This window comes from Aquarana catesbeiana, linkage group LG04 (genome assembly GCF_042186555.1).
Source record: "Aquarana catesbeiana isolate 2022-GZ linkage group LG04, ASM4218655v1, whole genome shotgun sequence".
Classification (NCBI taxonomy): Eukaryota; Metazoa; Chordata; class Amphibia; order Anura; family Ranidae; genus Aquarana; species Aquarana catesbeiana.
The window spans coordinates 139,995,959-140,011,634 of record NC_133327.1 but is presented as its reverse complement, the minus strand read 5'-3'; the positions used below and the strand labels follow the sequence as shown (position 1 = coordinate 140,011,634).

At 40.2% G+C, this 15,676-nt stretch overlaps 1 protein-coding gene across 2 annotated transcripts in view; it reads right to left on the bottom strand.

Moving 5' to 3' along the window:
- The window catches only part of MYO7B (myosin VIIB), a 422,737-nt gene that overhangs the window by 137,751 nt on the left and 269,310 nt on the right, over window positions 1-15,676 (bottom strand). For both annotated transcript variants that reach the window (XM_073625783.1, XM_073625782.1), the window contains 3 exons: window positions 11,271-11,354; window positions 11,035-11,162; window positions 7,186-7,312 (listed from right to left, as the gene is read on the bottom strand). In XM_073625783.1, coding sequence (XP_073481884.1) covers window positions 7,186-7,312; window positions 11,035-11,162; window positions 11,271-11,354 — 339 coding nt within the window. The remainder of the gene's footprint in view (window positions 1-7,185; window positions 7,313-11,034; window positions 11,163-11,270; window positions 11,355-15,676) is intronic.

Genomic DNA, 15,676 nt, shown 5'->3' with positions numbered 1-15,676 from the left:
TCTAGGCTAAAAACAAAGGGGTATTTATGTGTGTTATGTGTTTAGAAACCACATATACATTTGAAGAATACAAATTAAACCAAAGACTTGATAGCATGATAGGTGCGACAGACTTGCTTGACAATTAATGATCTTTGGATGAAACAGAAATATGGTAATGTCTGTACATCCACAATTAACTAATATGAATTCACATGGAGGGATAAGGGCAAGTATTGAGTATTGGCCACAATGTGGCTACCTTGTTTCTTCTCCTGACAGGACTAATGCACAGCAGTGGAGGCACCTAATATTCTATAAAATGAAACGCACTTTAGTTTTACACAGAGCTCAGCAACGATCACTATTATGAGCACAGTAGACACAGCATCTGCCTTGGAAAAAGCAAAGTGGAGGGAGGGATATAAGATGTGACATCTAAAAAAAAATCAGGGAGAATGGCGCAAAATTGAAGGTAAAGCGCACATTTAAACTGCCTAAAAACAAGGATGCAAAATTAAATATAAATGTCAATCAAAAGGATACATGCAATAGCATGGGGGCAGTCAGTGTGGTCGCCCCAGGTGCAACATTTAGAGGGGCACAGACAGGGCCGGCGCCACTAGAAGGCAGCCCAGCTAGCCGCCTTAAAATACCTGTTCCCTCAGCAGGCAAACTAAAACCTCCACGCTGTGCCTGGTAAGAGAGGAGGCGCAGTGTGGAGGTTTTAGTTTACCTGCTGTTTAGCTGCTGTCACCAAGAAAGCAGGGAGAATGGGTCCAAGCATGTAGAGGGGAGCCAGCAGTGGGCTAATCCAAGTGTGTTCAGGTAGTGAACACCATGCTGTGCGGAGGGGGGGAGGGGGGATCAGGTTGGGAGTGCCAGCAGAGGGGGAGGTCAGTGTAGAGCTCCCCGCAGGTTGCTGCCGCCGCCACTGGAAATTCCTGCTGGAGATATTCAGCTGCCTGCGTGGGACACAGCTAACCCTCCTGTCCCTGGTGCTGCAGGGCTGGTCAGATGTGGGGGAATTGTGTGTGTGATGGGGAGGGAGATATTGGGGGGAAGGGATCGGGTATGGGTATCTGGAGGTGTGATGAGAGTGGAGGGATCTGGAGTTGTGATCAGAGTGGAGGGATCTGGTGGGGGATCTGGGGGTGTGATTAGAGTGGAAGGAATCTGGGGGGAGGGGAATCTGGGAGAGTGATCAGAGTGGGGGAATCTGGGGGGGTATCTGGGGGGGTGTGATCAGAGTGGGGAGGGGGGTAATAATCTGTCGCAGCAGAGCAGCCAGTCAATAACGCCTGTGTAAATTACATCGGGTTAATGGCTGACTGCTCTGCTGTGGCAGATTATTAAGGGCTCCAGTCCTCTCTATTCACAGCCTGAGCCCCTGTACCCCCGTTGATCCAGTTAAGGGGGTAAAAACTTATGAGGAAAGAGGTGACACCCCTCCCCTCCTCTCATACCCAGGTGTCTCTTCTTTCATTCCCCCTACCTTACGTCGGGGTTATTATTGGCTACCTGCTTTGCTGTATATAAGGGCTCCTCATTATTTACAGCCTGAGCCTCTAATTGGCTGCCAGCAGCCTTTTATTATTGGTTGAATCTTAGAAGATATCTCTTTGACTACTGTTATCAAAGAGATATCTCAGATTCAACCAATAATAAAAGGCTGCAGGCAGCCAATCAGAGGCTCTGGCTGGAACCCTTTGTGTTTTCACAGCCACAGCACGTACGCAGCAGCAGAGTAGGCATAACAATCCCTGGGCCCCCATTCTTAGGTAAGAACCACCAGTATTATATATATTCTTCCCTTAGTATATTCATTACATAATAAATATATGGTATATTTATTAAATAGGGGTTCTTCCGTGTCCCGTATGATGACCACTGTGTTCTGGTTGGTGCTGTCCTGGGAGATTTGTGTTGCCGGTCTGAGTGTTCGGTTTGGATCAGAGAAGTCAGTGTGTGTCTGTGTGTGGGGGACTGAGCTCTCCAGGGGGACATCATGTGGTCCTGGTACCCGTGTACATTCAATAAAGCTTTTGTAAACTTTATCATGCTATGGGAGCATCTTTTCTCTGCATGTGGATGAGACAGAGGGGACAGAGGGGGCGGATTTTCCGACGGGAAATGTTCGATGGGAGCTTGTTGTCGGAAATTCCGACTGTGTGTAGGCTCCATCGGACATTTTTCGACGGAATTTCCGACAAACAAAATTTGAGATCTGGATCTCAAATTTTCCGACAACAAAATCCGTTCTCGGAAATTCCGATCGTGTGTACACAATTCTGACGCACAAAATTCCACGCTTGCTCGGAATCAAGCAGAAGAGCCGCGCTGGCTATTGAACTTCATTTTTCTCAGCTCGTCCTACGTGTTGTACGTCACCGCGTTCTTGATGATCGGAATTTCCAACAAGATTTGTGTGACCGTGTGTATGCAAAACAAGTTTGAGCCAACATCCGAAGTAAAAAAAACATGGATTTTGTTGTTGGGATGTTCGATCGTGTGTACGTGGCATTAGAGGGGTGAATATTTCTGGTGAGTGCAACACCTATAGGGGAACACCGTAAGAAGCACCAGCATAAAGGCATACACGATTGAAGAGCACCTGTCACTTTTTCCAAAAGACTTTGTGTTTATGTATTTAAAAGGATTGTGTATATCTAAAAAAAAAAAATTTCACCAGGGCACTAGTCACTTTATTTAGGATTGCACAAATGTCACCATATGTCATATGAATTTAGAAAACATTATTATTAATTGCTAGATCACTAGCCGGATTTAAAGCACCAGTCACTTTACATATTACATATATTTATATATTTTGTACCAAGGAAGGTTTATTTATTTAATTATATACCAGGCAACATTTGGGTTTAAAGCCACTGGTTAGAGTGTGATATTGGAGCACTCAGATTCTTCATTAAAGGATTGTTTTACTCATAAGAACAGCGCCACACCTACTGCCTTAACTCATTATTTACCATATACTCCACTAGGTTGGTTGTATCAGTAAGGGCAGCATTTCCATTTACTAACCTACAGCCACTAGCGCGGGACCACCTATAACTTCTTTTCTATGTTTATTAACCAATTAAGGACTGAAAGGATTTGCCCCCTTAATGACCAGGCCATTTTTTTGCAATACGGCACTGCGTCACTTTAACTGACAATTGCGCAGTCGTGTGACGCTGTACCCAAATAAAATTAACGTCCTTTTTTTCTCACAAATAGAGCTTTCTTTTGGTGGTATTTGATCACATCTGCGGTTTTTATTGTTAGCGCTATAAACAGAAAAAGAGTGACAATTTAAAAAAAAAATAATATTTTTTATTTTTGCTATAATACATATCCATAATAATATTTGAAAAAACTAATTTTTTCATCAGTTTAGGTCAATATGTATTCTTCTACATATTTTTGTTAAAAAAAAAAAATCGCAATAAGTGTAAATTGATTGGTTTGAACAAAAGTTATAGCGTCTACAAAATAGATACATTTATGGCATTTTTATTATTATTTTTTATTTTTACTAGTAATGGCGGTGTTTAGCGATTTTTAGTGGGACTGCGACATTGCGGTGGACAGATCAGACACTTTTTTGGGACCATTGACATTTATACAGTGATCAGAGCTAAAAATAGCCACCGATTACTGTATAAATGACACTGGCAGGAAAGGGGTTAACACTAGGGGCGATCAAGGGGTTAAGTGTGTTCCCTTGGAGGTGTTTCTAACTATATACTAGGAACAGCAGATCACTCTCTACTCCCCTGACAGAATAGAAATCTGTCTGCTTACATTGACAGATCCCGTTCTGTCTCTCTTTGGAGCGATTGCGGGTGGCTGGCAGACATCACGGCCGCCGGCCAAGAGCATCGGCGTCGCGCACCTCGGCCCTCACACCTATACGCACTCAGCCCCCCTCACACCTGTACGCACTCAGCCCCCCTCACACCTGTACGCACTCAGCCCCTCCTCACACCTGAGTGCGTACAGGTGTGAGGAGGGGCTGAGTGCAAACAGGTGTGAGGAGGGGCTGAGTGCGTATAGGTGTGAGGGGGGGCTGAGTGAGTATAAGTGTGATAGGCGTGAGGAGGAGCTGAGTGCGTATAGGTGTGAGGGGGGCTGAGTGCGTACAGGTGTGAGGAGGGGCTGAGTGCATATAGGTGTGAGGGGGCTGAGTGGTTACAGGTGTGAGAGGGGCTGAGTGTGTACAGGCATGAATGGGGCTGCTGCTGGATTGGGCCGCCTCTGCTGGATTTGGATGCCTCTTTGCTGGATTGAGATGTCTCTTTGCTGAATATATTAGTTTTTTTGTTTTAGATGTTTTTTTGTTTTCTTAGATCTACTAGGGGAGGATAGATTGGGGGGGGGGGGGTCATTCAAAAAGTAGTGCAGTTAGTGTTAGTGTAGGGTCCTGCTCAAAAGAGTCCACCTTGTCATGGTGGCAGGCTTCATATTTTTTGGCCAAAATATAATTCCTTACTGTTAAATCTTGAAAGCACTGGTGACTTGGGATATACTTTTGCACTAAAGGACTCGGTGGGATAGCCAGTGGGTGTATTCGGTGGGACGTCCAGTTGGCAGGCCTTGGGGAATGTTGGTGGTCAAGACTGGGGGGGCTAGGCCTACAGCTGTGTAAGGGACCCTGCCAATTCTGATGGCTGCCCTGATTGTGGGTAAAAAAACGCATATAATCTAACATGATGAAGTGGCAGCAATACCTCTCTGGGCTAAAAGCTTCTATCACACCAGAACATCCAATGTACCACTGCTGACTGGGTAAGAGGCTGTAAGCAGGAAGCTTCACGCACCAGGAGGCCGAAACCATGATGGAATGCAGCTGTTGGACCGGAAATGACTTCCCTCATCAGAAGAAAGAAATAGAGGGGTGTGGCTACACGTTTTGGAGCTTCAACACTCCTTTCTCAAGCCTTTGACTGTGTGTTGGAAAGACGCTACTTATGTTGTCAAAGGTCTACAACACCCAGCATAACTGAACATAACGTAAAAATAATTATTAGATTTTATGTATTGCATACTAATCTGAAAACACATTCAATAATCCTGAGAAATTCATTAAACTATAAATAAATAACATGATACATATCAACTATTGTGTTATTATAATACTTCATAAAGGATAATATAGAATCCAATAAAATCAAACCACATACATTTTTGTACATGCATAATGGAATTACCAATAGTATCATATTATATTAATCCTAAATAAAATATCTTATAAGTGATGGACACCAATAAATACATGTTAAAAAAATATATATAAAATAAAATATATAAATAGAAATATATAAAAAAAATCTATGAAAATATATAGAATATGAAGCATAGTAGGTGAAAATGATAAATTATTCTTTTGTATAACAAGGGAAATCAAATCAGATTATTATTGTAATATATTATATATATCTATGGGAAAAGGACCAATGGGGAAAAAAAGAAAGAGAAAAAAAGGGGAAAACAGAAAACATGTACAGTATATGTAGAGCCTGAATAGTTATACTAACTTAAATTTTCTGATTCGGATGTCTTGTACTGAAGGTATTCAAGGTATAAATTCTATGGGTTTCTTGATCAGTTATATACATGAGACCTAAATAATTGTACTAACCTCAATTTCCTCCTTCAGACCTCTTGGATTAAGGGTATTGAGGGTATAGATTCAGTAGCTCTCATTCACATATGTGGATTCCATGTGGACGGGGAATCTTTTTGAGAGAGAGAGAGAGAGAGTGTGCCTCTCTCCCCCTTTACAGCAAGTTCCCTTTTTGATCCTTGGCACATGACTGTGCTGGCTGATCTTCCAAGAAAACAGACATTGCAGCAGGAGTGCTGTTAGTCTGTGTCTGGGCTTTGTAAAGTTCCAGCAAATACCATCTGCTGTTTTCTCAACCAGACATCCCAGCAATAAACCATGTCCTTTCTCTTGGGGATTAAGGAATTTATTGTTTCTATATTTTTATAACCCTGAATAAGAATTTTATCCTCTCCCTATGGTTGCATATCTGCCCCTATAACTCAGGCTCCAGTCTAGGAACCGGAACTATTCGATTAATTCAAGTGTTTTTGTGACTTTAAGCATCTGTATTAACTTCATGCAGTGCTTTCAAAATCTCCTGAGGAAGCTCTTCTGAGCGAAACATGTAGAGTAAGAAGTGGCTGCACTGCTGTATGAATTATACGCTTTTTGAACATTGACTCATTTTAAAGAAACTTATATTTAATAAAACTTATATTCCTATATACATATTCTGTACATTATTTTTGGCACCTTTAAAGTCCCACTTGTTCTTTACCAGTTGTTCCTATTTATCTAATGGAATGTGGTGCCTGGTCTTGATCCCTCATTGCCCTAATCTATAATTAATCTCTCATTCACATAGTTTTTTAAAACATTCTGCAAGAGGGTACTCATTGGAAATGGGCACTATCACCTAAACGTTTAGATCCTGTGATGATTTGCTATGGAATTCCACAAAATGTCTCATCACTTTGTTTAATACTGCCCTCCTCTACAAACCTGCAGTGTTCGCCAAACCACTTTTTCAAGGTTCTGATGATCCTACCCACATATGACAACTGCAGTCCATCGTGTTTTCGGCATCTTGGTGCATAATGCTTCCTGCTTACAGCCCCATAGCTGGCCACCAGCGGTACATCGAATGTTTTGGTGTAATAAATGCTGTTAACTCAGAGAAATACTGCCACTTCACCATGTTGGATGAGATGCACTTTTTACCCACTATTAATGTGAGTTGCCTTTTGCCTTTTACCAAATAAAGTTCTGCATCTACTAGATTGGTGCACTCATTTGTTCTTTTTCGAGGCAAGACATCCACATATCTTCCACTTTTTGAGGGAAAGTAAACCTTTTAAAAACCTTCCATTACAGTTCTGAGTCAATTATCATTATTATTAAGAGAACTGGTTTTTATATTAACAGGGATATTGATCAGATGCAGCATGAGAATTCAAAAAACAAATCTAAATATATATACTGGGATCAAATTAACACTGGCCATAAAGGGAAATTGCAATCACTAGCAAAGTACATTTCAGATTTTAGCAAAACCCAGTCTTACAGGTTTAGTGAGCAGTGAATACCGTACTTTAAGGTTATATATTGAATTGGTTATTCATTTTGCTACTATGGGACCCCATCAAGACATTTACCTTCAAAAACCTTTCTGTAGGTGGAAAGCAGCCCAAACAAAGAGAAAGCAGGATCCATCCACGAGCATAACTAGATTTATTGTTGTTTCCAGAGAGCTGCTTGCAGATCTGGCAGTATATCTCATCTCTAAAATACAAGATAGAACGCAATAATTTTTCCAGATCAATTTGACATCTGTGATACTGCCATCTTGCGATCAGTATACTAACACTCAAGTCAGAATTATTTTAAAAGAAAAAAACGATTGAGGACAAAATTAAAGTACATGTGAACCCCTACCTTGTAAAACAACCCATTCAGTATAAAATAGAAATGAAAGGCAAAAAAAAAAAGGCATTTGTGTGTTTCTGTATATATATATATATATATATATATATATATATATATATATATATATATATACACCGTTGTGCTCGTAAGTTTACATACCCTGGCAGAATTTATGATTTCTTGGTCATTTTTTAGAGAATATGAATGATAACACAAAAACTTTTCTTTCACTCATTGTTAGTGTTTGGCTAAAGCCATTTATTATCAATCAACTGTGTTTACTCTTTTTAAATCATAATCACAACAGAAACTACCCAAATGACCCTGATCAAAAGTTTACAAAACCTGTTGATTTTGGCCTAATAACATGCACACAAGTTGACACAAAGGAGTTTGAATGGCTATTAAAGGTAACCATCCTCACTTGTGATCTGTTTGCTTGTAATTAGTGTGTGTGTATAAAAGGTCAATGAATTTCTGGACTCCTGACAGACCCTTGCATCTTTCATCCAGTGCTGCACGAACGTTTCTGGATTCCAAGTCATGGGGAAAGCAAAAGAATTGTCAAAGGATCTGTGGAAAAAGGTAGCTGAACTGTATAAAACAGGAAAGGGATATAAAAAGATATCCAAGGAGTTGAAAATGCCAATCAGCAGTGTTTAAACTCTAATCAATAAGTGGAAAATGAGGGGTTCTGTTGAAATCAAACCACGGTCTGGTAGACCAACTAAAATTTCAGCCACAACCACCAGGAAAATTGTTTGGGATGCAAAGCAAAATCCACAAATAACTTCAGGAAAAATACAGAACTCTCTGAAAACAAGTGGTGTGGCTGTTATAAGGAGGCACTTGAAGAAAGATGGGCTGCATGGTCGAGTCACCAGAAGAAAGCCATTACTACGCAAATGCCACAAAGTATCCTGCTAAAAATATGCCAAACAGCACAGAGACAAGCCTCAAACCTTCTGGCACAAAGTCATTAGGAGTGATGAGACCAAAATTTAGCTTTTTGTCCACAACCATAAACGTTACATTTGGAGAGGAGTCAACAAGGCCTATGATGAAAGGTATGGAGGTGGATCGCTGATGTTTTGGGGATGTATGAGCTACAAAGGCGCAGGAAATTTGGTCAAAATTGTTGGCAAGATGAATGCAGTATGTCATCAAAAAATACTGGAGGAACATTTGCATTCATCAGCCAGGACGCTGCTCATGGGACATACTTGGACATTCCAACATGACAATGATCCAAAAACACAAGGCCAAGTCGACCTGTCGTTGGCTACCGCAGAATAAAGAGGTTCTGAAGTGGCCATCTCAGTCTCCTGACCTCAATATCATTGAGCCACTCTGGGGAGATCTCAAACGTGCAGTTCATGCAAGACAGCCCAAGAATTTACAGGAACTGGAGGCTTTTTGCCAAGAGGAATGGGCAACTTTACCATCTGAGAAGATAAAGAGCCTCATCCACAAATACCACAAAAGACTTTAAGTGGTCATTGATGTTAAAGGGGGCAATACACGGTATTAGGAACTGAGGTATGTAAACTTTTGATCAGGGTCATTTGGGTAGTTTCTGTTGTGATTATGATTTAAAAAGAGTAAAAACACAGTTGATTGATAATAAATGGCTTCAGCCAAACACTATCATTCATATTCTCTGAAAAATGGCCAAGAAATCATAGATTCTGCCAGGGTATGTAAGCTTATGAGCACAACTGTATATAAACAGTATATACACATATATTATAAATGCTTTTTTCTTTTTTTATAAGTGATCTCTACTCAGCTGCATAAGGGGCTTAGAGAGCTGGAGGTGGAGAAACAGCGGTACACTGATCTTCCCAATGAAAGGCTGTGCAAGGTGTATCTGTCAGCAAGTCCAACCATTGGAGGACAGGCCGGCTGTTCTACCAGCATAGCCAGAAAACTGATCACACTGGGACAGATGTGCTCTCTAGTGTGGTCAATTTGAAATAGGACAGCAGGAGGACTGGCAGGAACACCAGGTATTTCACACAAAGGAAGCAATACAACGTGAGACCGGATACTTTTAACAAAAGTACACTTTACAGCAGACACATATCAGAAATATTACATTCTGCGGTAACATTTTTTTAACATACTGCCTCTTACAGTGAGTACCTATTGTCAGTGAGTTGCCAATATTTTGGTAGTTCAGCAAAGATAAAAACCTATAATGATGCACCCAGGTTCCTTTTAAGTGTTCATGATGTCCTAGAAGCATATACTGTATATGATATGCATTTTTTCATATATTCTGGTTCTCTTTTGAACATGTCTGTGACTGAAACAGCAAGAGTTAGAACCAGGATGTGGCAAAGAATCCAACATACAACATTATTACTACATTATTATTTTTTTACAGGTCACCCACTGGTGTGTACACAACCGCCACTAAGGAGCCTCAAGAAAACAAGATGAAGGCTGTGTGTTACCTGAGCTGCAGAGAGTCTGTTGCCAACATCACTTTCATTTGATTTGCTCATAAGCGAACAAAGAAGATATTATGAAAGCAGGCATTAAGTAAGTGAAAAAAACAGTACTGATGTGAAAATGAATGATACATACTGTATAGATGATATAGTTTAAAAAATCATTCTGCCAAATGTACAGAATCTCAGGCATACATAGACATATATTAGGAGGCTTAACAGCACAAACTCTTTGATAATCATCAATACAGATAGGTGTAATTACTCATCAGCCCCTAGAAAAATAACAGATAGCCTTTCTAAAGACATACTGAGGTTGATTTATTAAAACTGGGGAGTGCAAATTCTGGTGCAGCTCTTCATAGAAACCAACCAGCTTCCAGGTTTTCTTGTCAAAGCTTAAAGGATAAGTTCACCTTTTGTAAAATGTTACATGTTCCATGCGAACCAGTGCTGACTGGGAAGTGAGCTTGCCTTTGCTCCGAACAGTGGTAAATGGCAGTCTCAGCCTGAACCTCCGCCAGGCCAAGCCCCCGACGTGATTCACTCCACCCCCGGAGCTTCCTGGTGGGGTCCCCATAAGTAAGCTCTGGGGGCGGAGCAAAATGTGTTGGAGAGCGTGGTCTGCCAGGGTCTTAGGATATTGCACATTCCAAAGGTATTTAGGGTGGAACGTGTAACATGTTCCAGCAGCTGCAACCATTCCCCCTCTCCCCAGTGACAGCAGGTAGGCATCTTCTCAAGGGGCCCGCTGTCACTCTTTGAAACTAACGTGGCTGGGCTTTGATCCGCCAGCTCGACCACATCATTCATTTACAGTCCTCTGTAAACAGGAACTACATGTCCAGACAGCCTTTGCAGCTGCTGGCTTGCTGTTGAGCGCTGTGGTAGTTCATTCGTTCTTCCTGTCATTAAGTATCTGCTTGCCCATACAAAGTGCGAGCAAACAGATACACTGAAAGGTCTGCAGGAGTCCTGCATAGTACCAGCGATATGCTGATCACTTGAAGTTGATTGTCTACCATGCACAGCTGCACCAGATTTTGCACTCTCCAGTTTTAGTAAATCAACCTCACTGTGTTAGATGTATGTGGACTGCAAGTATGTAAAAATGATTCTCACCGGATTTCAGGACGCAGGATTCCATTGCCAGCAATGAAATGTAGTTTCTCCAACATGGACATGGGTTTATCTATCAGAGAGCTTTCATCGTCTGATATATCTTTTCCGCTGCTCAGCTGATTTGAAACCTATAACATTATAAACAATAAATTTAAATATTTCATTTTGTATGGATCGGATATACAGAGGGAAAACCAGTAAACAATGTCATATTCTTATGGTCTTTTATGTTTTACCTGTACAGCTAATTTTGAAGATCGTTTCAGCTTCATGGAGGAAATTTCTCTAGAAAAATTCACTCTTGGATTGTTTCTTTGCGACTGTAAAAGTGTACATACGATCTCAGGTTATAAGTCCAAATAAGATATACAGTATATTTTTACATGAAGTGCATGGATGCTAAGTAACAAGTAAGTGTAATGCCACGTACACACGATTGGATTTTCCGACAACAAATGTTGGATGTGAGCTTGTTGGAGGAAAGTCTGACCGTGTGTATGCTCCATCGAACATTTGTTGTCGGACTTTCCGCCAACAAATGTTGGCTAGTAGGTTCTCAAATTTTCCACCAACAAATGTTTGTCGGACTTTACGATCGTGTGTACACAAGTCCGTCTGACAAAAATCCACGCATTCTCGGAATCAAGTACAAGCTGGAAGCGCTCGGCCTTGTAAAACTAGCGTTCATAGTGGAGATATCACGTATGTCTTGTACGTCACTACGTTCGTAATTGTTGGTCAACATTTGTGTGACCGTGTGTATGCAAGACAAGTTGGAGCCAACATCCTTCAAACAAAAATCCATGGTTTTGTTGTCGGAAAGTCCGATCGTGTGTACAGGGCATAACACTCACGGGTAGTTGTTACTTCTCACAGACATATTCCTACAGTACACCCCCCTGACAATGCCTACTTATATGTTTTTCTCCAAAATGATGGAGCCATCTTTGTTTTGCAGTATCCTGACATTATTATAATGTTTTCTTGTTGTTCCATGTTTATTAGGGAAAGAACAGAACAATGTAAAAACCATCTGGCACACGTAGTTACATACAACAATGACATTCAGGTACAGTAGGCATAGAAGGCAGCCAGACAATACCAAAAAAGGTACAGGTTACCATCCAAAAGGTACAGTATGTCAAACAACAACTGTTAAGGAGGGCGTGCCCAACAATGTAGAACAAAACCAAAAGGCTTACATTAGAGCCTGGAGAATTTCATTCAGGAAGAGCGACGCTGCTTGTAAAGATCCAAGTCTTTAAACATGAACCATCCCGTCCAGGTGGATAGAAACAAGGACAATTTCTCTACTCGTACGTACCAATTCTTCCAGCTCTCCCACCTGATCAATGCAATGAAACCAGTCGGAGAGCCCTGGGGTCTCAGTCAATCTCCATAATCTAGGAATGAGTGTTTTGGTGGCATTAAGCACCTGGCTGGTAAGGGATTGTTTGTATTTTATGTTATTATGATGTAAAAGGAAAGTGGCTGGTTCAAAATGTAAGTCCCAATCTGTGATCTGTTTAATCGTAGAGTGTACATCCAGCCAGAAGGGGCGTATCTGGGAACAAGACCACCAAATGTGTAAAAGCGCCCCTTTGTCAGAGTGGCAGCGCCAACAGACTTTCAGAACATCAAGAAAAATAACGTAGAGACGCATCGGTGTACGATACCATTGGCTACAGAGTTTAGAATGAATTTACTAAATGTTAACATTAATAGACCCTTTCAGGGGATTGGCATTTATACAGGACCAGTGCTCGTCCGTAAGATCAGTCTCCAAGTCATTATTCCAGGCCTCCTATGCAGTGTCACCTCCAGGAAGTGTATCAGAGAGCAAGATAGAATAAGTCCTGGAGATGAGATGGGTCTGTGGGGAGGTAGGGTAGAAGAGATGTTCATCAGGGACCTAGTGCGACAGGCACACATAGGGGTATCGTTTACGAAGTGTCAGATCTGAAGGTAGGACCAGTCCTTCAATGAGGAGTGTACTGACCAGTCTACAACACGTTATAATTGATAGGCCCAGTAGTACTTTCGCATATTCGGGAAGCTGATGCCCCTGGCTTTAGTAAGTGTAAGTGTGCCGTATTTCACTCTGGGGCTCTTATTGTGCCACAGAAAGATTCTATGTTTTTGGCAGATTGTGGCAAAAAAGTGATGGGATAATAGCATCGGTATGGTTTGAAATAAGTATAATATGTTTATTTTGACTATGGGCGCTCGGCCAAACCAGTAGAATTTGCATTTTGTAGCAGGTGTGTAAATCAGTAGATATTGTGTAACATGAACAATCTGCGCTATCCCCAATCAATTGTGATATCAGAAAAATGTGTTCTCAAAAAAGGGTGAACAAACCTAAAATTGTGATAACCTAAAAGTGCTGCAACCTGAAAAAAACCTGAATATTCGGTTTTAACAAAAAATATATAAATAGGATCAGGTGGGCTACCTGTGTCAAACACACTCATAATAAAGTCAACATATGAAATTGACATACAAACATAGCTATACTCTGGAAATGAAAATGTGAGTAAAAAAATCATGTGCAAAGTCCATCAGGAGGCTAATTAGCGTCCATATTAAGTGATCCCCAGCGATGTGCACTTTCATTGAAACAAAAACTTTCCTTCAAATACGGAATGTGGTCTTCATGAAATGTTTTCACAATCCAAGTAATGATAGAAAAAGCTGCTTACCAGATGTGTAGGACCCCTATTACAGAGATCTTAAGGGCTCAGATATGTCAGATTTTATGAGCAGGAACGAGCAGGAACAGCTGATATTGACTTCAAGCAGAAATTCCCTCCTCCTCAGACCGTTCAGAGCGCCGTAATCCCAGTGCAGCAGGCTGCAGTATTCTCCTTACAACCTTTGTTTTAATGGGATCACTTGTGGTATACGATGGGAAATTAGAAAGAGAAAAAAAGGTGCTCCATAGTGTAGAAAGTTAATAAAATTCCTTTATTAAAAACGATGGATGACTGACATCATAGAGCAGAGCAGAAATGTTCAAACGGACAGCACAGCCGCGGCAAAGCCTGCCAGCTGGTATGTGGTGACGTCAGATCCCGTAGCTCCACCCGACGCTGCGTTTCTCCATATGAGGCATCGACTGGGAGAGGAGGCTCCCTTCCCAGTCGATGAAAAAAGTTTGTGCCTGTGAATAGCAGGACAGTGCTGAACATCTAAGAAATGCTTAATTATGTTGAAAAAATAACATCCTAGTTGAAATTGTTAGTTTTTGTTAAAATCCAGGATTATTTGAAACAAAGAAAGTAAATGGCTGATTGATGTTAACACCCTTTAAAATCCTGAATAGCAATCATGATTATTATAATTTTATTGGTGAATGTAATAGTGTCATGTTCTAGGATACAACACTAATGTTTTTTTGTTAATACAGAAGGAACCAGATCTATTCCTAGAAGTTTCGTAGATCTGTATTGTATTGAACAAGAGGTTGCAATAGAAACATCAATATGAGTTTGGTGATGTATAATGTTTGTGCACAAATGTAATGAACACCATATAATGTTCTTGTGAATTATTTCAACCATGGTTAATGACAACTTTGAATGGACGCCCTTTAATGAAAATCCACGTGGTGATAATATATTAAGTAAAATGAGCTCAATTAATAAGGGTAATAAAAAGTGCACTCATGAATAACAGAAATAATGGCCATATGTTTTGTAGTTTGTGGAAAGTGTTGGTTAAATGTGTTTGTTGCTAACTATTTGTTACTTTCTAGGAAGGAATTGTAAAAATATCACACCAAAGGCCTTTTATTTTGTTTAGTTCCTAGACAATATTAAACAGCATTAATACACCTGTCTGATATGGTTTGATGTACAAGAACTAAAGATGAAGATTACAGTCAAACTGAATAATTTATGTTGTTTTTGTTATTTTTATGCAATATGCAAATGTACTGAAAGTTTTCATTGGAACTGATTGTAAACCAGAGCAGCTAATACTCTCGATGCTGCAGAATAGATTTATAAGGGTTTCCTCTGATTGAGTTGAATATAAAATGATATAAACAAATAATGTTTGAATATTGACAGCAAGATTGTTTTGATATCTGGAATTATATAATACTTGTAATGGTTTGAAGGGTGTAAGAATACCCAAACATTTACATATTGTTCTTTTCTGTGTATATGTAAGCTAAATTATGGCAGCATCTACTTCTGTATATTCTGCCATAATTATTATGGTGGAACTGTAAGGCATTACCACTGTGGGAGTGTGCCTGGGGTTTTACATATAAAGTACATTTTTCTGCATGATTGACAGTTTAAATTTAAAGTAATCATTTTGTTTATCAAGGAAAAAAAAAGTACTTATGTCTACTTATAATTGTGCATTTAGGTTAATATTATTGCAATGAACACAATTTTTAAGTCTTTCAACATGAGGTGTTCTAGTGGTATATATATGGTCAGTTATATCTGACACTCAGTGATTCTTTGACCACCCTGTTCTATACACCTGATTGAGTTTTCATAAAATTTTCTTGGTAAAGAAAAAGAGTTATAAAATAGGTTCTCAGGTTTTGTTTTCCTCAATGCTCCTTGATTGCTTGGGGTGGGACTGGCATGTAGAGTACTGTGACACATATGCATATTATATG